Raw genomic sequence first — 20,235 nt, 5'->3', positions numbered from 1 at the left:
GTTTTAAACTCAGTTCTGCAGATTTTCCACATCCATATGCAATTTTTTTAAAACTCATGAAAACTAATCAGCCTTTCTATTTCTCCTAATTGTTGTTGTTATTATTATTAACCCGCTCTTCAACCTAAAGTCCCACATGCTATTAAAGACAATATTTAAAATGGTTTAAAATAATTTACAATCACAGAAATAAAGTGGGTCCTAAAGATATATATCTGAAGCGTCAAAAGCAAGGGTATAGAGGTGTATTTGCAGAAAGCTCTATAATGAAGGAGGGAGCTCCACATCTTACAACCAACCAGCCACTCAATCTTTATTCTTGCAATCACAGATCAACCACAACTCACAAGAAAAAACACATTTCTGCATGCAATTCTGCCTAATATGCACACTCTAATATTTACATTTTCCCTAATATAATGCATTTTTGTTTGCTATTCTTCCTAACATGTGCATTTTACATGGAATCTGCAGAGTAGGAAGGGACCTGGGGGCTACCTAGTCCAATCCCCTTCAGTGCAGGAATCTGCTCACAGCTGTCCCTGTGTGGGCTCGAACCACCAACCTTGTGGTTAAAAGCCAGACACACTTACACATTGTGCAACTGTTGGCCAATCTACGCTTTGCGTTTCTTGCGAATTTATGTACACTTTTCTCAGCCTCAATTGCAATGTTTGCTAGAAGTGTGAATTTGGAAGGATAGCAGCATTTCGTTTCATATACAGTGGTACCTCGGGTTAAGTACTTAATTCGTTCTGGGAGTCCGTTCTTAACCTGAAACTGTTCTTAACCTGAAGCACCACTTTAGCTAATGGGGCCTCCTGTTGCTGCCGCACCACCGGAGCACGATTTCTGTTCTCATCCTGAAGCAAAGTTCTTAACCCGAGGTAATATTTCTGGGTTATTGGAGTCTGCAACCTGAAGTGTCTGTAACCTGAAGCCTATGTAACCCGAGGTACCACTGTATTGCTTTAAAAAGCGTGAACGGGGTAGATTCACCTCTAAACATGAACGGAATCAAATTTCTCCCTAGTCCCAAACTCCCTCACTGTTCTGTTCAAAACAAACAAACAAAACCCCATAAAGATCTTTTGCCACATCACAATCCAAACTCAGCCATGAACAGACTCTTGAATGGCAACAGTTCATTAATTAACACGTCCTGCGATTCAAATAACTGGGCTTGGCTCCTATTTTGGATACCAAAGCAAATCTCGTTGGAGTGAATACTCTCCAACTTCCTGGGTAAGAAGCCAGTTGAGCCTTGCAAGCGGAGAACATGTTGTGGAGTTTAAATCTAAGCCACTCTGGTATCAGAGATGATTCCCCTGTCCCCAAACCCATCTTGTGCCACAATGAAGTTCTCTGGCCAGCGAAAAATTATCTTTGTCCTTCAAATAAGAGGCAACTAAAGAGGAAGGGAGAAGAAACTGATCTGCCGCCACATGCCTCCTGAAAGGAATTGCTCAAGAACAGCAAGCCTTGCAGGAGTTATGTGGTCATGTCAAGGCAGTAGCATAGTTGGGGTGGGGGGTGGGGCATGGCCCCGGGTGCAAATTTATGAGGGGGTGCAACCAGGTGCCCCCATGACAGGCCCCTTCATTGAGGGTGGATATTCTATTCCAGGCACTTCCAACTTCCAAGAGACTGCAATCTACTCCCACTATATAAAAACCTGGCAGTGATCTACCCCATTGGATTGACCAGAGTTGTTGAGATTTCTGGGGGGGAAGTGTCATCAAATTTGTTGAGCTTTCTTTTGGGGGGGTCAGGGTCCCCACGATCGACCAGTAGATTGCGATCGACCTGTTGGACATCCCTGTTCTATTATCATTACCATTATCTATCATTATTTTATTTATACCCCACCCATCTAGCTAGGTTGCCCCAGCTACTCTAGGCAGCTTCCAACATATATTAAAACATTAAATATTAAAAAACTTCCCAATACAGGGCTGCTTTCACATGTCTTCTAAAGCTTGTATAGTTGCTTACTTCCTTGGCTCAGTGGGTCACATGACTCCATACCCTCCAATGCTTCTCCAATGAAAATCGGGACGTCCTAAGGAAAAGCGGGACATTCCAGGATCAAATCAGAAACTGGGATGGCTTCTGTAAATCTGGGACTGTCCCTGGAAATTAGGGACACTTGGAGGGCCTGCAGTTTTTAGAGTCTTCAGGGAAGAGGGATTGATTGATTGTTGTTGTTTAGTCGTTTAGTCGTGTCTGACTCTTCGTGACCCCCTGGACCAGAGAACGCCAGGCACTCCTGTCTTCCACTGCCTCCCGCAGTTTGGTCAAACTCATGTTAGTAGCTTCAAGAACACTGTCCAACCATCTCGTCCTCTGCTGTCCCCTTCTCCTTGTGCCCTCCATCTTTCCCAACATCAGGGTCTTTTCCAGGGAGTCTTCTCTTCTCATGAGGTGGCCAAAGTATTGGAGCCCCAGCTTCAGGATCTGTCCTTCCAGTGAGCACTTTGAAAGTTGTGTTTCTGCAAGGCAAACAGGGGTCTCCTAACAACTTCCATTGCACCTTAACAAACTATGGCTCCCGTAGCTGCTTGAAATCGTATGAAACTGATTCAAATGTATGGTGCAGATATGGCCTAAGGCAGGATATTCTGGTTACCTCAAATAGCAGTAAGATAGCAGTGCCATCCCAACTCTGCCTGGAAATTTGCTCTTGAAACTGTGACATCTGCATAGCGAGCCAAGCAGGAATTTAATCTTCCCCCAAAAAATTTATTATTATTTTTTTGACGGGAGGCCATCTCTTCCAACAGATAGTGAGCTACTTTAGGAATGCAGATCCGTCCCCAAAAAGCTCTCGGGACTCACATTTCCAAGGCAGTGGCTGGATAAAACACTAGCTCACCAGTGCTCATTTAAAACCAGCATGCTCCAGTTTTGCAGGATGCTTATGTCTAAGTGCCAGGCTTTAAAGATTTGCTTTGCCCACAGGCAAGCCTGAATACAAAGTGTGAATTTTATTTTCATTCTAAACACGGTGGATTTTCTTTTGGGGGTGGGGTGGGGAGCGGAGAGAGAGAGAGAGAGAGAGAGAGAGAGAGAGAGAGAGAGTCACAAAAAGTGCATGAAAAGAGGAGAAAAATATTCCTTTCCCTCCTGTTATTCTCCCTGGGTTTATTGTCACAAAACAGTTTTACTGCAGAGGGATTTAGAGCAAAGGATGAAAAGATTCCCAGTCTAGTACACCCCAGAATGGACCCTGATTTGAAAGACATTAGCATCTGCAATATAATGAGATATCCAGAGCACTTGTATTCCAGAAAATTGGGAAGATGCTTCATGGTGGTGTCGACAGGACATGAAATTTTGGGATGTAAAATGCATTGGAGCGCCTGTGTGGTGCAATGGTTAAAGTGTTGGGCTAGGACCTGGGAGACCTGGGTTTGAATCCTCACTGGGTGACCTTGGGCCAGTGACTGTCTCTCCGCCTAACCTACCTCACAGGGTTGATGTGGGAATTAAAAGAGAACCAATGTATGCCACCCTGAGCTCCATGGCGGGAGGAAAATGGTGGGATATAAATGCAATAAGTAACTAAAAAATATAGTGGCCACTTTCAGATTGCCTGTTTCTTGGGCACTCGTCCTGATTTGTTTGCACAAAGTTTTGAAGGGAGGAAGGTAGGAAAGCAGCCTTATAGAGCCATCTAGCTCATCTCTGCTCACAGTGTCATGAATGAGCCAGCTCCAAGGAAAGGTTTGCAGCCAACTGCAGAAAGCAGCCTCTCAGAACAGGGAGGCTGATAAGGCTGTAACTGAGAGCAGGCTCGAACACAGCCAAAGCTCACCGGAAGCACACACAGGCGTGAATAACAGCCTCTTGGAGCAGGAAGAGCTTGGGGCTGTCCCACTAAGTCTGGGGAGTTGGCGAATGGGAGGGCTGATAGATAGGAAGCAAAACCAGAGATGTAAGGGTTATAAGTTCAATTTCTTCTGTCGACACCGGAAGGACTCTTGAGAAGGGTCATCTTGAGTAGTGATGCTTTGTTAGAGCTGTCTGAAGCTATCTGTTTGTTTTTGCAATAAATCCTCCTTTTTAATTATCTACACTTACTGTGTTATCAAGCTGGGAACTTGGATTCCTGACACACAGATTAGTAGCAGCTCTCAGGATTTCAGACATTCCCAACCATACCTGGAGATTCCAGGGATTGAAACTGGGACCTTCTCCATGAGGAGCTCCTCCTCCTCCACTGAGCCACAGCCCTTCCGGAGGTTAGATGATGCCTGCAGGGAAGTTAGGCACCATTGCATCAAGCAAATATTGAGAGTTGGTAGGAGAACCCTATTCTCCACACAGAGCAACTGTCAGGTGTGTGTGCAGGAGCCGGGCCCTGTGTGCAGGAGCCGGGCCCTGTGAATAGGACTCTGCAGGACTGGGGCCTTCCTAAGTTTGTTCTGAAGAGGCAAGGAGCGGCCTCACAGGTGAGGCCGATTGGTAACTCACAGCACCTGGTGGCAAGAGCTGGGAAGGGATATAAGCTCAGCATTTCCCTTCGGCTCTTTGCAACACGTTCCCTGCCTTGCTGCGTTTGACTCCTTGACTCCTTGCTTCCTGACCCTCGGACCCTTGGCTTCTTGACTCCCGGCTCTCTGACCCTCGGACTCTTGGCTTCCTGGCTTCTGGACCCCCGTTCCTGCTCCCACCCCGCCATCTTGCCAGGACTTCAATCACCCATGAACCAGACCGTGACAGCAACAATTCCCAGATTTCCCTGGGGGAAGGGATTGGCCACTGAACCACTCCGGGTACGGTAGCTGGGTACAGCACTGTAAGGGGAATAATGGGGTTTCTATGAACAGCTCTCAGCATCCTTAACAAGCTATACATCCCAGGATTCTTTGTGGGGGAGCCAGGACTGTGCTTTAGGAAAGAAAGAGGCCAGGAGTGGGAGGTGGGGAGCAGTGGCAGAGCAAGCTGATTGGGCACCTGGGGCGGCAGGTGGGGGTGAGCTGGGGCAGGATGCTCTGCCGGGGCCTCTGAGGAGTCAGTCTGCCTCCTCCCACTCAGCTGAGGTGGAGGCGGCGGGCGGACCGTTTGGGCAGCGCAGAGTCTGCGGGCACCCAAGACACCAAGTCAATCCCAGGAAAGACGCGTGGCATGGGCATGCTGGAAGCCCCGTGGTGAGTGCCGCCCGACATTTTGTCACCCTCCTCAGTGGTGACACCTGCCCCCACTGCACCCCCCTTCCTCCACCCCTGTTGGGGAGGCAGGAAATGATAATAAATATGCAATAGTTGCTGTGCAGGAAGAGAAACCTTTTTAAAAAGAAAATGGGAATGTGAGCGCAACAGAAACAAAGCAAATGCGATTTTCAGAAATGAATTCTGAAAAGGAGTGCTGGGTTTAAAAAAACAAAAATGAACGGAGCAGTGAAATGGTTGAGGGGGCAAAATCCCATTTTTCAGTCGGAAAGAGTTGTGTGAGCAGCATAGCTGAACAAACAGGATCCTCTTCCTTTCCTGGTTGGAATCTGGAACGGACAGGTGTTCGGGTCCGTTCATCCCCCGTCCGCATTTGCGGGTTCTTTCGGTGACATTTTTTAGGCGCCACAGTCTTCAGCTAAGACAGTGGCGTGCCAAGATTTGACGACAAAGAAGCCACATTTTAACGGATTGTTATTTTCTTTCCTGCCCAATTTCCGATTCCAGGGGGCGGGTAAGGAGACAGAACAGGCCTCATTAAAAGAAGGGATGACTTTGTGTGCGTCCCGGTTTAAACAGGGCAGCGCCTATTGAAGAAGGTTGGGAAGGCTTTGTGACTGGGCTTATTGTTTGAGCTGACTGGGAGCTAAAACTGCCTGCAGGGTTAAACTCCAAAGCCCTTAATTGCAACACTCAGTATTCTTCCAAAATGTCAGTCTGTAGCTGTAAATAAAACTGTCCGGAACAAGGGCACCTTAGCCGGTTTTGTCTCAAAGGAGTTTTGAAAAACCACGTGAGGATTAAGAAGAGCATTTTCTTCCCATGTGCATTCAAAGAGCATTCATAGCTGTTCGGCTGCGCAAAAAGACAACTTGGTTGCGGTTGCTGCTGCTGCACAACAATGAATAGGCCTTACCTCTTAACCCCGCAGGGCTGCAAAATGAGGGACAAGGTGGGGATCCGTCAGGGAATATAACGGCAAAGCACTGAGGAATGAAGGACGTTATCAAACACTCATGAAGGTTATCAAGAAGACAATATCTAGCGAAGAGAACATCTGCTTTGAATGCACAAGGACCCAGGTTCCCTAGAATCTCCAGAAAAACTTTGTCTGAAATCCTGGAGAGCTGCTGCCTGGCCGTGTAGCAAATATTGGGCTAGATGAACGCAGGTAGAGCTCTGGTCTAAACCACTGAGCCTTGATGCATACAAAGATTCCCTTTGTGAAATAACAAAGATATGTAAAAGCAAAAGTCTTCTCCACCTGCGAGTTCCATCCATTATTGAGAATGAAGGTTCTGCAAAGTCTTAGATGAGCCAGGCATTTGCATATTCTGGTGGCGCTGAGCAACCGTGTGCCTCCATATTCATATAAGAAATAAAATCATGTCATATAGGGGGGAAATAGATATCTATCATTAGAGCTCTGTCCTTTAGATACTTTTAGCTTATGAGATACCTGTTCCAGGAAGGCAATAACACAACAAATTTCAGTGATAGGTGCTGTCCTTGTTTAGATCCTTAACCTAGCACAGGATAGACCAAGGGAAGGTAAAAGGGACATGGGTGGCACTGTGGTCTAAACCTCTGAGCCTCTTGGGCTTGCCAGTCAGAAGGTTGGTGGTTCGAGTCCCCATGAAGGAGTGAGTTTCCGTTGCTCTGTCCCAGCTCCTGCCAACCTAGCAGTTTGAAAGCACGCCAGTGCAAGTAGACCAGTAGGTACTGCTACAACAGGAAGGTAAATGGTGTTTATGTGCGCTCTGGCTTCCGTCACGGTTTTCCATTGCGCCAGAAGCGGTTTAGTCCTGCTGGCCACATGACCCGGAAAGCTTTCTGTGGACAAACGCTGGCTCCCTCAGCCTGAAAGCAAGATGGGCGCCGCAACCCCATACTTGTCTTTGACTGGATTCAACTGTCCAGGGGTCTTTTACTTTTAATTTACCTAGATGAACCAGTATAAGACAGCTCACTGTGACCCTTCATTGTTTGGAGAAGGGCTGTAACTCAGTACAGTGGTACCTTGGGTTACGGACGCTTCAAGTTACAGACACTTCAGGTTACAGACTCCGCTAACTCAGAAATAGTACCTCGGGTTAAGAACTTTGCTTCAAGATGAGAACAGAAATTGTGCAGCGGCGGTGCGGTGGCAGCAGGAGGCCCCATTAGCTAAAGTGGTACCTCAGGTTAAGAACAGTTTCAGGTTGAGAACAGACCTCCAGAACGAATTAAGTTCTTGACCTGAGGTACCACTGTATTAGATCATCTGCCTTTTATGCAGAAGGCCCCAGATTCAATTTCTCACGTCTCCCGGTAGGCCTGTGAGTGACTCCTACCTCATACTCTAGAACAGTGTTTCCCAACCTTGGGCCTCCAGCTGTTTTTGGACTACAATTCCCATCATCCCTTGCCACTGGTCTTGCTAGTCAGGGATGATGGGAGTTGTATTTCAAAAACAGCTGGAGGCCCAAGGTTGGGAAACACTGCTCTAGAAAGACAATGCCAGTCATGGTAGACAATACTGAGAGAGACGGATCCAGTGTCCTGGCTTGGAGTTGAATGGCAGCTCTTTCCTCACTGAACCACTAGGATGGCTCAGCTAGTGGACTCTGGTGCCTTCATATGTAGCTTGCATTTTTGGCTGCAAAGCTTGGTTAGCCACATAGTAGCTCAGCATATACCTGGACAAGCTCCTTCAGATCTCGGGTTCTGCACTTTGGGTTTGTCAAGGCACATCAGTTGTGGAGGACTGAGCCCACTGAGCAACATTCAAGACAGTCCATTCCTTTCTTACAGATGCTTTAAATAAGAACTGGTCGGCTTGTTGTGAGCAGCAAATAGCTTTTAAATATGTAGAAATGGCCTTTTGTAAATAGGTAATAAATGACACCTTTGAATGAACTCCACTTACCGGCGTTATTTAGAGCATCTGCAGGGTGGCCTCTACAGGCAAGCTGACCCTCTTTTCTGTTCAGTTCAGTTCCTTTCCTCCCCACTGTCTTAACTATAATATATAGTGATTTACGTTTACAATCAAGTGCTACAGAAGAAAGTAAAGCTATTGCCATAATTAAGCGAACAAAATTAAACCAGCCCATTGCAATTAATTTTTAAGTGAATCAGAATTATGCCTAGTTTTTATTCTTCCTGCTCTGTGATTCTATGCGATCGATAGAGAAGTCCCTGTGATGTGCTTTTTCTGTAGATTTAAAAGTACTGTACCTGTAAGTCTGCTCACGTTTTCTGGTAGGCGGCGTTGCGACTGGGCATTGGGCCCTGCAGTGATCTGGCTGGGGGAGCAGATCGACCCCCGTCTCGCCACTACCCGGTCGAGTCACTGGCGCTGGCCGGGGCCCTGGCCGGGGCAGGCCCTGTGGTCCAATCAGCACTGATGGGAGCCATGGCCACTGGAAATTTAAACCGCGGCGCGGCCAGGGGCCATCCTCTCTTGTCCTTCGCCAGATCCTGTAGATGCACCCCTGATTTAATGGTTGGGTTGTGATGGCACAAACTCCATACTGAAGATGCAGCGCGAGTTTGCTATGTGACCAGAATGCCTTCCTTGCTAAGGGAGACATAACATGCCTAATCCTTTGATATAGATATAGATATAGATATAGATATAGATATAGATATAGATATAGATATGGATGATATAGATATAGATATAGATATAGATATAGATATAGATATAGATATAGATATAGATGATATAGATATAGATGATATAGATATATTATATTGATATAATTTTTATTAGGAACTTAAACAAAACATATTATCTTAAAACATGCCATCCTTAATCCCCCCATTTTTCTCCCTCCTCCCTCCCTCCCTCCCTCCCAAAAAACAACCCCCCCTCCCCACCCCCCACCCTGACTTACCTCACTTCCAATCTCTGCTGTTCTCTGCATGTTACAAAATTGTATAAATCCTTAATTTATCTAGCTGGTTGTTATCAATAAAAAGTTTGTGAGCGTTTATTCAAAACCTGCCAAGGAGTCCAATTAACTTCATTGCGTCTTTAAATAATTTGTAAAAGGTTCCCATTCATCTTTAAAGTCACAGTTATCCTTGTCCCGTAGCTTATGTGTCAATTTTGCTAGTTCTGCATAGTCCATCATTTTTTATGGCCATAGTTCTTTACTTTGGATTTCCTCAGTCTTCCATCTTTGTGCTATTAAGACTCTCGTGGCCGTTGTCGCATACACAACATGCCTAATTCAATACAGGAGCTAAAGCCTGGTGATGGGATGGTTGGGGTTGAGCATTTATCAGGAAGGACTCACTTCTCCTAATTGATCAGGAGGCTCCACAGAGGTTGCTGCTGAATCGGTGTGAATGTGGGGAGCACAAAAGGGGTCTTTGAAGGTTGAGGAGGCGCCTGAGTCTTACCTGCATGTGGGTGTTTCTGTGCAGTTGTGACATCCAGTTCTGTCCCAGCATTTTTTAAAAAATAATTTTTATTAATAATTTCAATATAACAAATTATCATAACATATCATCATTTCCCCAATTATCCCCCTCCCCCAAAAGAACCCTCCCTCCTCTCCCCCAAGACTTCCCTCCATTCCTCTCTCTGATTTTTCAGCACATGTTGTTCTCTGCATATTGTCAAATTGTAAAGATCCTTAAATTGTCTATCTATTATATCAACAGTCAATAAATTTGTGTATGTTTATTCAAAACCTGCCAAGGAGTCCAGTTCATTTTGTTGTTTTTTTAAGTTGCTTGTAAAAAGTTCCCATCCTTCTTTAAAGTCACAGTTGTCCTTGTCTCACAGTTTGTTTGTCAATTTCGCCAGTTCTGCATAATCCATCAATTTCTCTTGCCATTGTTCATTTGTCGGGGTTTCCTCATTCTTCCATCCTTACGCTATTAAGACTCTTGCCACCGTTGTCGCATACATAAATAAATTCTTTATTTTCCTTGGCAGGTCTTTTCCTACAATCCCTAGCAATCTGGTTTTTTTTACAAATGTTAATTCAAACATTTTCTTCAACTCATTATATATCATTTCCCAGAATTTTTTTAATTTCTCCACATTCCCACCGCATATGGTAAAATGTCCCTTCTTTTTCCTTACACTTCCAACATACATTTGACCCAGTTCTGTCCCAGCATTGACACAATCCGTCCTTTATTCTCTAGGAGCAAAGCCCCAGCAACCAGACGTCAATAGCAATGATGCAGGAGCCCCAGGAAATGGTAGAAGAGACTGTAACTGTGGAGGAAGACCCTGGAACCCCGACGTCCCACGTTTCCATTGTGACTTCGGAAGACGGGACCACGAGGAGAACCGAGACCAAGGTAGGAACCATCGGCTTTGGCCTTTTCTCTGCCAAGACCTCTCAACAGGGTATAGGGAGGTGAAAGGAGCACAGTTTTATCTAGGGTTTATTGTGGTTTGATTTAAATACTTTATTGTCACTTGTACAACTTGCATACAGTGAGATTACACGAGCACCCACCACTCAGCTCTCCTAGTCTTAATTCCCCTCGTTTACTGACGCACACCCACCAAACCCGAAAGTCAGTTGCCCTGCTGTTATCTTTTCATTCAGCAGCCTAACAGCCTGTTGGTGCGACTATTCATGCTTCTTTATCTTCTGCCCGAGGGCAGGAGATCAAGAAAGTGCCGGCCAGGGTGTGAATCATCCCTGAGAATTTTCCTCACTCTCCTGAGGCAACATTCGTCTGCTATATCATCCAGCGGATTCATGGGACAGCCCATAATATCTTGTGCTGTATTCACCACCCCCTGTTGGCACTTCCTATCAGTTGATGTTAAACCAGCATACCGCACCGTGATGCACTATGAAAGGACACTTTCTATTGTGGACTGGTAGAAGGAGATCATCAAATGTTGATTGACATCGTTCTTCTGCAGTACTCTGAGGAGATGGAGTCTCTGTTGGGCTTTCTTAACCACCTGGGGTGTATTGATTTTCCAAGTAAGGCCTTCACTGAGATAAACTCCTAGGAATTTAAAGGAAGAGATCCTCTCCACACAGCCCTCCCCGATGTACAGTGGGGCTAGTTCTCCTCTCTTCCTCCGAAAGTCCAACACCATCTCCTTTGTCTTGCGGATATTAAGGTGCAAGTTGTTCCCTATGCACCATGTAGATATATTGATCTGACGCTTATGGAGTGTAGGCATTGAAGAAGAAAATGCGGCCCTCCATCTCTTCATCTGGCCCTTGGAGCCCTCCCCAGGTGACACCCTTCCCCAGCACTCCTTGGCACTCTGAATATCTATGCCTGGCTGGAAGGTGTTGATGGACCCTGAGAACGCCTCCAGCTCCCCAGGTTGTGCAACAGAGAGGGGTGTTCTAGTTACAGGTAGGTAGCTGTGTTGGTCTGCCGTAGTCGAAACAAAATAAAAAAATTCCTTCCAGTAGCACCTTAGAGACCAACTAAGTTTGTTATCTGAAGAAGTGTGCATGCACACGAAAGCTCATACCAATAACAAACTTAGTTGGTCTCTAAGGTGCTACTGGAAGGAATTTTTTTGTTTGTTTGTTTCAAGAGGAGGTGTGCAAGGGTATGTAGAAGCTGGCCGGCTGTACGAGGGTGAACTGTTACATGCATTCACTGCGTGCTTTGGCCTCTGGCCCTGGCCGTCACTGGCGTGTGGCCCTGCGAAGGTTGCCCAGATGGGAATGCGGCCCTCGAGGTGGAGAAAAGGTTCCCTGCCCCTGGATTTAATAAGCCAAAAAAAGCAAAATGCAGACAGCTCAGGCAGGTGACCGGGCGGAAACAGAAATGTTGCTATTCTGAAAACAGAACAGAAACCTCCACATAACTGGGCTCTCCTTGCTCTCGAGCGCTTGAGAACTCACTTTTACTTGGGGGTTTTTGACCCTCCTGCCTGGGATGCCACTGGGTGCTGGGCTGGTTCCCAGAGCCTGTCAAAAGCTAAAGGTAAATCGCGTATATCATCACCAAGCGTTCATTGGATAGTTATTGGAGGAACTATAGTTTGGCATGGGACACGGGTGGCACTGTGGGTTAAACCACAGAGCCTAAGACTTGCCAATCAGAAGGTCGGTGGTTCGAATCCCCGCGACGGGGTGAGCTCCCATTGTTCAGTCCCTGCTCCTGCCAACCCAGCAGTTCGAAAGCACGTCAAAGTGCAAGTAGATAAATAGGTACCACTCCGGTGGGAAGGTAAACGGTGTTTCCGTGTGTTGCTCTGGTTCACCAGAAGCAGCTTAGTCATGCTGGCCACATGACCCAGAAGCTGTACGCCGGCTCCCTCGGCCAATAAAGCGAGATGAGCACCCCAACCCCAGATTCGGTCACAACTGGACCTAATGGTCAGGAGTCCCTTTACCTATAGTTTGGTGGAGTGCATAGATTGCTGGTACAAGGGGCCAGGGTCCATTCCCTGTATCTGCCATTAAAAGGAACAGGTAGCGGATGATCAGAGGAACCTATCCCTGCTGCCAGTCAGAGTAGACAACACTAGACTAACTGGACTAATAGCCTGGCCTGATATAAGGCAGTGTCCCGTTTCCCCGTTTTTGAACAGCTGTGGATCTGACAAATCTTTTCTGACTATTTCAAACATAACATATTTTTCGCTCTATAAGACACACTTTTTCCCTCCTAAAAAGTAAGGAGAAATGTATGTGCGTCTTATGGAGCGACACAGCGAATGCAGGCTGCTCAGCTAACCCTGGAGCCAGAACAGTAAGAGAGATTGGTGCACAGCAATCCCTCTTGCTGTTCTGGCTTCAGGGATAGCCGTGCAAAGCCTCTTCAACAACATTTGATTCAGAATAATTTTTTTTCTTGTTTTCCTTCTCTAAAAACTAGGTGTGTCTAATGGCTGGGTGCGTCTTATAGAGCGAAAAATATGGTGTATTTTATTTTGCGGGGAGAGGGGGAATTAGATGTGTGAATCATGGCAGAGATTAGACTTGGTGAGGCGGATGGGGGGGGGCAGCTGGAGCCGCTTGGAGCCCCAATGGTAGGTGGTGCCAGAGGCAATGGCAGGTGAGCCACCTGACTGCTTTTGTCCCCATCCTCCTCCCTCTTGGGTTGTACAAGGGCAACAAGGAGATTCAGGAAGAGGAAGCTGGCAGCCAGTGTAACCTCCTGGACTACTCGTAGGTAGGAAAGCAGGCAGGTGGAGGTAGGAGGGGCAACACTCTATTTGCCCTAATGCATCAGCCCCTGCCAGCTCCTCCTTGGAAAGGGAGAAGGAGAGAGGGAGGATCAGATCCGAGGTGCCGTGTTTGACGAGGCTGCAACATAAGCCTTGCAGGGAGATAAGATGGAGGATTGAACTTTAATGGGCATTGTGCTTCATGGAACGAGCAGGGGCCTCCGCCGCACGCTAACTGTTAGATAAAGAAAGACAGGCACACGGATGACAGAGTTTGCCCAGAATAGTCATACCACTGATAAGAAACATATTTGCGGTTGAAAGCGAAATGTATATGATATCTGGTATCTTTTTCCCAGCAAGGGAGCAGGGAAATCATTTAAAACAAAGGTGAGCATGCTATTCCGCAGGGGCCCAGAGCTCAGTGGTGGAGCACACATGCATTGCAGGTTCAATCCTTGGCAAAGGAAGATGCCCGGTGGAGACTCTGCAGTGTTGCTTCGTCTGAGTGTAGACCAAGGATGGGGAGCCTGTGACCTTCCAGTTTCCATCAGTTGAAGCCAGCCTGGCCCAGTGTGGTGTAGTGGTTAAGAGCAGTGGACTCGTAATCTGGTGAACCGGGTTCGCGTCTCCGCTCCTCCACATGCAGCTGCTGGGTGACCTTGGGCCAGTCACACTTCTCTGAAGTCTCTCAGCCCCACTCACCTCACAGAGTGTTTCTTGTGGGGGAGGAAGGGAAAAGGAGAATGTTAGCCGCTTTGAGTCTCCCTAGGGTAGTGATAAAGCGGGATATCAAATCCAAACTCTTCTTCTTCTTCTTCCATTAGTTAGAGGCGAGGGGAGTTTTCACCCAGAAACATCCTTGCATTAAAGGCTGCACGCTCAACAGCCACATTGGACTGTTTTTCAAAGACTCCTGTTGGAGTTTATCTCCTCTTCCTACCTGCAGATGACGGACATTGAACCTGGGACCTTCTGCATGTGAAAATTGGTTCTCTGTCACTGAGAACTGGCCCTTCCCTTAAGACAGACTTTTTCAACTTGTGGGTCCCCAGATGTTGTTGAACTACAACTCCCATCACCCCTAGCTAGGAAGGCCAGAGCTCATGGATGATGGGAGTTGTAGTCCAACAACATCTGGGGACCCACAGGTTGAGAACCGCTGCCTTAAGACATAGGAAGCTGCCTCCTACTGAGTCAGACTATTGGTCCACCTAGTTCTGTTTTGCCTTGCACTGACTGGCAGCAGCTCTTTAGGGTTTCGGGTAGGGGAATCTCTCCCAGCCCTTGCGGGAGGTGCTGGAGATTGAATTAGGGGCCATCTGCATGCAAGGTGGGTACCCTAACACTGAGCCATGCCCCTTTTGCAACGGGCACTACCCACCACTGCCTTAATCCTGTTTCGAAACCTGGCAAATGTCATTGAGTTGCAAGCACAGGCCTTCCCCCATACGGGGTGTGTGTGTATGAGAGTGTGTGTACACACAACACACACACACAAAGAGAGAGAGTGCACGCTTCTGTGAATAATTGCTTTTCCAAGCTCCTGTTTTGCTCCTTTCATCTAACGTACCTCACCAGCTAGGACCCTGCGTAAGTATCATTCAAAGCACAAAGGACTCTTTCAGAGGTACCACTCGCAAATCTTCACAATTGCTCTTGAAAGCCAAACATTTTAGCATGTTAAAACAATGAAGGTCACCTTGGACAGGGAAGGCACAAACCGTTTACCTTCCCCGCCTCCCTTCCGCAGACTAATACTGTGGCTGATTAAAAGGAGCCCGTGGTTGGCTGGCTGGCTGGTTGTTTTTAAGGGCTGGGGAATCTCTGCATAAAAAGGTGTCTGATGAAATCTGCTCTTTCTGAAATATGTCTCTTACACTCTCTCACTCTTCTATATCTTTATCATGATCTGCCTTTGCTGCAGTGAACATAATTAATCTCTCCCCCTCCCGGGCCTGTTCTTTCTCAAATGCATGCAAGGTATTTATTTGTGCTTAGCCTTTGCCCAGAGGTCTACTCAGAGGAGGAGCAAAGGAGTCAGGACCCCCCCCCCGCCATCTGATTTCCAGACTTCCAGTGGCTTCATAGTGCCATTCAGTCTGGACACCCTTGCCCTAAGACTGGGAATCCTTACCTGGGCTCATGGCTGGCTATCAGATCACACACCTCACCTCCTCCAGGGCCACAGGAGCAAAGGATTCAGTGAGCCAGGCAAGAGCTTCAGGGCTACTGCAAAAGTGCACGACTACCTGCATGTGAGGCAACTCAGGAGAAGGAAGCACCTGGAAGCACCTACCCAGGTCAGGTCATGGCTGAGATCACATCCATTTGAAGCACCTATTTGTTGTTGTTGCTGTTGTTTAGTCGTTTAGTTGTGTCTGACTCTTCGTGACTCCATGGACCAGAGCACGCCGGGCACTCCTGTCTTCCACTGGCTCCTGCAGTTCGTCAAACTCATGTTGGTAGATTCGAGAATACTGTCCAACCATCTTGCCCTCTGTCGTCCCCTTCTCCTTGTGCCCTCCATCTTTCCCAACATCAGGGTCTTTTCCAGGGAGTCTTCTCTTCTCACGAGGTGGCCAAAGTATTGGAGCCTCAGCTTCAGGATCTGTCCTTCCAGTGAGCACTCAGGGCTGATTTCCTTAAGAATGGATAGGTTTGATCTTCTTGCAGTCCATGGGACTCTCAAGAGTCTCCTCCAACACCATAATTCAAAAGCATCAATTCTTCGGCGATCAGCCTTCTTGATGGTCCAGTTCTCACTTCCATACATCAATACTGGGAAAACCATAGCTTTAACTATACAGACCTTTGTTGGCAAGGTGATGTCTCTGCTTTTTGAAGCACCTATGGATTCCCCCAAAGAATACTGTGAACAAGTCAGGTCTGCGAAGCAGATCTCGGAATGTGGGAAGGCTAATATGGGTGCAGACAATCCCTTCAAATATACGGAGTCTTCCCTCGAGATGACCTATTTATTGAGCCTTCATCCTCATTTGCTTGCACCGATCTGTCAGGTGTGCGTGCAGGAGCCAGGCCCTGTGACCAATAGGACTCTGCAGGACTGGGGCCTTCCTAAGTTTGTTCTGAAGAGGCAAGGCACAGCCACACAGGTGAGGCCGATTGGTGGCAAGAGCTGGGAAGGGATATAAGGTCAGCATTTTCCCTTCAGCTCTTTGCCACAGCAACACGTTCCCTGCCTTGCTGCCCTTGACTCCTTGCTTCTTGATCCTCGGACCCCTGACTTCGTGACTCCTTGCTTCTTGATCCTCGGACCCCTGCTTTTGTGACTCCTTGCTTCCTGACCATCGGACCCTTGGCTTCTTAACTCCCCGCTCTCTGACCCTCGGACTCTTGGCTTTCTGACTCCTGGCTTCTGGGCTCCCATTCCTGCTCCCACCTCGCCATCTTGCCCCTGGTCCTGATGTCCCCTGCCAGGACTTCAATCGCCCATGAAGCGGACCGCGACACGATCTTACACAGGGGTTAGATTATCCCTGGTCTTTATCGAATCTTCATCTCAAATTTGCTTGCAGGCTGTTTACACACCTTCCTGTTAGTTCATCCAGCACTTTTGAGTCCGGTTTCTTGACACTCTTCATTCTTCAAAGTGTATTAAAGTTGTTGGACGGCTTTATTTGCACAAAGCTATATTTCTGGTGGGACGCGGGTGGCGCTGTGGGTTAAACCACTGAGCCTAGGGCTTGCTGATCAGAAGGTCGGCGGTTTGAATCCCCGCGACAGGGTGAGCTTCCGTTGCTCGGTCCCTGCTCCTGCCAACCTAGCAGTTCAAAAGCACGTCAAAGTGCAAGTACCCTCCGGCGGGAAGGTAAACGGAGTTTCCGTGCGCTGCTCTCGTTCGCCAGAAGCGGCTTAGTCATGCTGGCCACATGGCCCAGAAGCTGTACGCCGGCTCCCTCAGCCAATAAAGCGAGATGAGCGCCGCAACCCCAGAGTCGGTCACAACTGGACCTAATGGTCAGGGGTCCCTTTACCTTTACTATATTTCCGGTATGCTCCTGAATTCCACATGCAAAATACTGGTGGTCTGGAGGAACCATGATTCATCCACCCACCTTCGGATCAGGCCGCTAGTCTTGGTGAAGGCAAGCAATGGTGCTGCCCCTCAAACCACAGTTTCCCGCCTCATTCAGATTTCCGTGAGAGGCAGCCTTCCTTGGCCTCTCTCAGAAAAGCTCCACCACTTTCAGCGTAAGTGGACATTTGGGAGAGAAGCTTGACCTCCCCATTTCATAGTCTTCTAAAGGGTATGTTCTTTCATAGCCTCCTGTTAACAAGGTAATGGCTTATACCTTTTCGGCCCGGTAATTTTACAGTCTATATGTCAAAAGTAAGCTCTTGGAAATGTCAAAATGCTTTTATACTTGAGTGCTTTCTCCTTACTTATTTTCTGTTTTATGACACAATTTGGGGTGGGGAGAGAGAGAGAGAGAGAGAGAGAGAAACTTGTTCCAGTTTTGGAAGTTTCTATAAATTATTTAAGTCACCTCAAGCTTTAAAAGGAATGGGGGGGGGACGCCACCCGTCTTTCTTACCCAACCATACATCCTACTTAGAGTCTGATGGCTTCATTCGAGCAGAGAAGACACTGGTTCAGTCTTGTTTGGCATTAATTTTTGTGTTCCATGCACTTGAAGAAATGAAGGTTGAGTAATAATAATAATAATAATAATAATAATAATAAATTTATTATTTATACCCTGCCCATCTGGCTGGGTTTCCCCAGCCACTCTGGGCGGCTCCCAACAGAATTAAAACCACAATAAAACATCAAACATTAAAAACCTCCCTAAACAGGGCTGCCTTCAGATGTCTTCTAAAAGTCAGATAGTTGTTTATTTCCTTGACATCTGATGGGAGGGCGTTCCAAAGGATGGGCGCCATTACTAAGAAGACCCTCTGCCTGTTTCCCTGCAACCTCACTTCTCGCAGTGAAGGAACCACCAGAAGAACCTTGGAGCTGGACCGGAGCTTGAGCTGAGCCAGTGTGGTGTAGTGGTTAAGAGCAGTGGACTCGTAATCTGGTGAACCAGGTTCGCTTCCCTGCTCCTCCACATGCAGCTGCTGGGTGAGCTTGGGCTAGTCACACTTCTTTGAAGTCTCTCAGCCCCACTCACCTCACGGAGTGTTTGTTGTGGGGGAGGAAGGGAAAGGAGAATGTTAGCCGCTATGAGACTCCTTTGGGTAGTGATAAAGCAGGATATCAAATCCAAACTACTCTTCTTCCTCCTCCTCAGTGTCTGGGCTGAACAATGGGGGTGCAGACGCTCCTTCAGTTATACAGGGCTGAGGCCATTTAGGGCTTTAAAGGTCAGCACCAACACTTTGAATTGTGCTCGGAAACGTACTGGGAGCCAATGCAGGTCTTTCAGGAGCGGTGTTATATTGTCTAAGTGGCATACCCACTTAATCATCTCAGTGGTTCAGACCAGGAAGGTAGGTGTGGAGAGCATTTATATCAGGCTTCCTCAACCTTGGCCCTCCAGATGTTTTGAGACTACAATTCCCATCATCCCTGACCACTGGTTCTGCTCGCTAGGAATCATGGGAGTTGTAGGCCAAAAACATCTGGAGGGCCGAGGTTGAGGAAACCTGGTTTATATTATCTGTTTATTGCAGGGGTGGGAAACCTTTTGCACCCCAAGAATCACCTTCCCTTCTGGGTGCCAGATGCGAGTGGTTAGAGAGGGGCCCTGTCTATTTTGGCCTTCAAAACAGCTTTGAAGATGTTTCAAAAAGCTTTAATTGAGATTGTCTTACAGAATATGTGTTCGTTGTGGTGGCTCGAACTGTATTTTTCAATGGATTCTTGTCAATTGATTAGTTGTTGGTGACATTTCGAACGTTTTTAATTTGTGGTTTGAAACTGTGCTATATTATTGAACTTTCCGCTTTCATGGTTTGCATTTGCTGGAAGCTGACATGCAAAGATCTTCCCCAAAAGGTGGCCTAGGTAAAGGTAAAGGGACCCCTGACCATTAGGTCCAGTCGTGACCGATTCTTGGGTTGCGGCGCTCTCTCACTTTATTGGCCGAGGAAGGCGGCGTACAGCTTCCAGGTCATGTGGCCAGCAGGACTAAGCCACTTCTGGTGAACCAGAGCAGCGCACGGAAACGCTGTTTACCTTCCCGCCGGAGTGGTACCTATTTATCTACTTGCACTTTGATGTGCCTTCGAACCTCTAGGTTGGCAGGAGCAGGGACCGAGCAACGGGAGCTCACCCCGTCGTGGGGATTCGAACCGCCGACCTTCTGATCGGCAAGTCCTAGGCTCTGTGGTTTAACCCACAGCACCACCCATGTGGCCTAGCCAGTTACAAATAGATATATCATTTTTCTTTAAAGATATATTTTCTTTTGTAATTATGTCTCTGATGAGATCAGAGTGAAAGAAGTTGCAGTAGCTGCAAATTCCCACCCTAAAAAACCTGAAAATGAACCATACCTGGATGGTGGGGGTACGAAAGCTGAAGAACTTTGGGGCAAGACAAGAGGCTCTTATAGGAACACAGAATCACAGAATTGTAGAGATAGAAGGCACCCCAGAGGTCATCTAGTCCAACCCCCTGTGATTGAGGAATAACATGAGTTGGACCATTGTTCAATACTAGCCCAATACTGTCTACACTGACAGGCAGTTGTTCTTTGCGGTTCCAGGCAGGGACTCTTTTTCCAGCCTTGCCTGGAGATGCCACAACTTGAATTTGGGATTTTCTGAATGAATGGCAGATGCTCTACCAATGAACTAAGGACTCAAACACAACACACACACATTGGAAGATTGGTGGACTAAGATGGTCGAATGCGTCGAGCTAGCAAAGCTGACGGGGAAGATCCGGAATCAGTGTGATGAACTGTTTCAAAAGGACTGGAGCAAATTTATATTATATAGTGGTACCTCTGGATACGAACGGGATCCGTTCCAGAG

General features: G+C 47.2%; 1 protein-coding gene across 14 annotated transcripts in view; it reads left to right on the top strand.

Moving 5' to 3' along the window:
- ARVCF (ARVCF delta catenin family member) overlaps positions 1-20,235 on the top strand; it is a 606,803-nt gene that overhangs the window by 412,032 nt on the left and 174,536 nt on the right. For all 14 annotated transcript variants that reach the window (XM_053369463.1, XM_053369462.1, XM_053369469.1 and 11 more), the window contains one exon: positions 10,323-10,481. In XM_053369463.1, coding sequence (XP_053225438.1) covers positions 10,323-10,481 — 159 coding nt within the window. The remainder of the gene's footprint in view (positions 1-10,322; positions 10,482-20,235) is intronic.

This window comes from Podarcis raffonei, chromosome 16 (genome assembly GCF_027172205.1).
Source record: "Podarcis raffonei isolate rPodRaf1 chromosome 16, rPodRaf1.pri, whole genome shotgun sequence".
NCBI classification, from domain to species: Eukaryota; Metazoa; Chordata; class Lepidosauria; order Squamata; family Lacertidae; genus Podarcis; species Podarcis raffonei.
The sequence above is the reverse complement of the archived record's forward strand: the minus strand, read 5'-3'. Positions and strand labels throughout refer to the sequence as shown.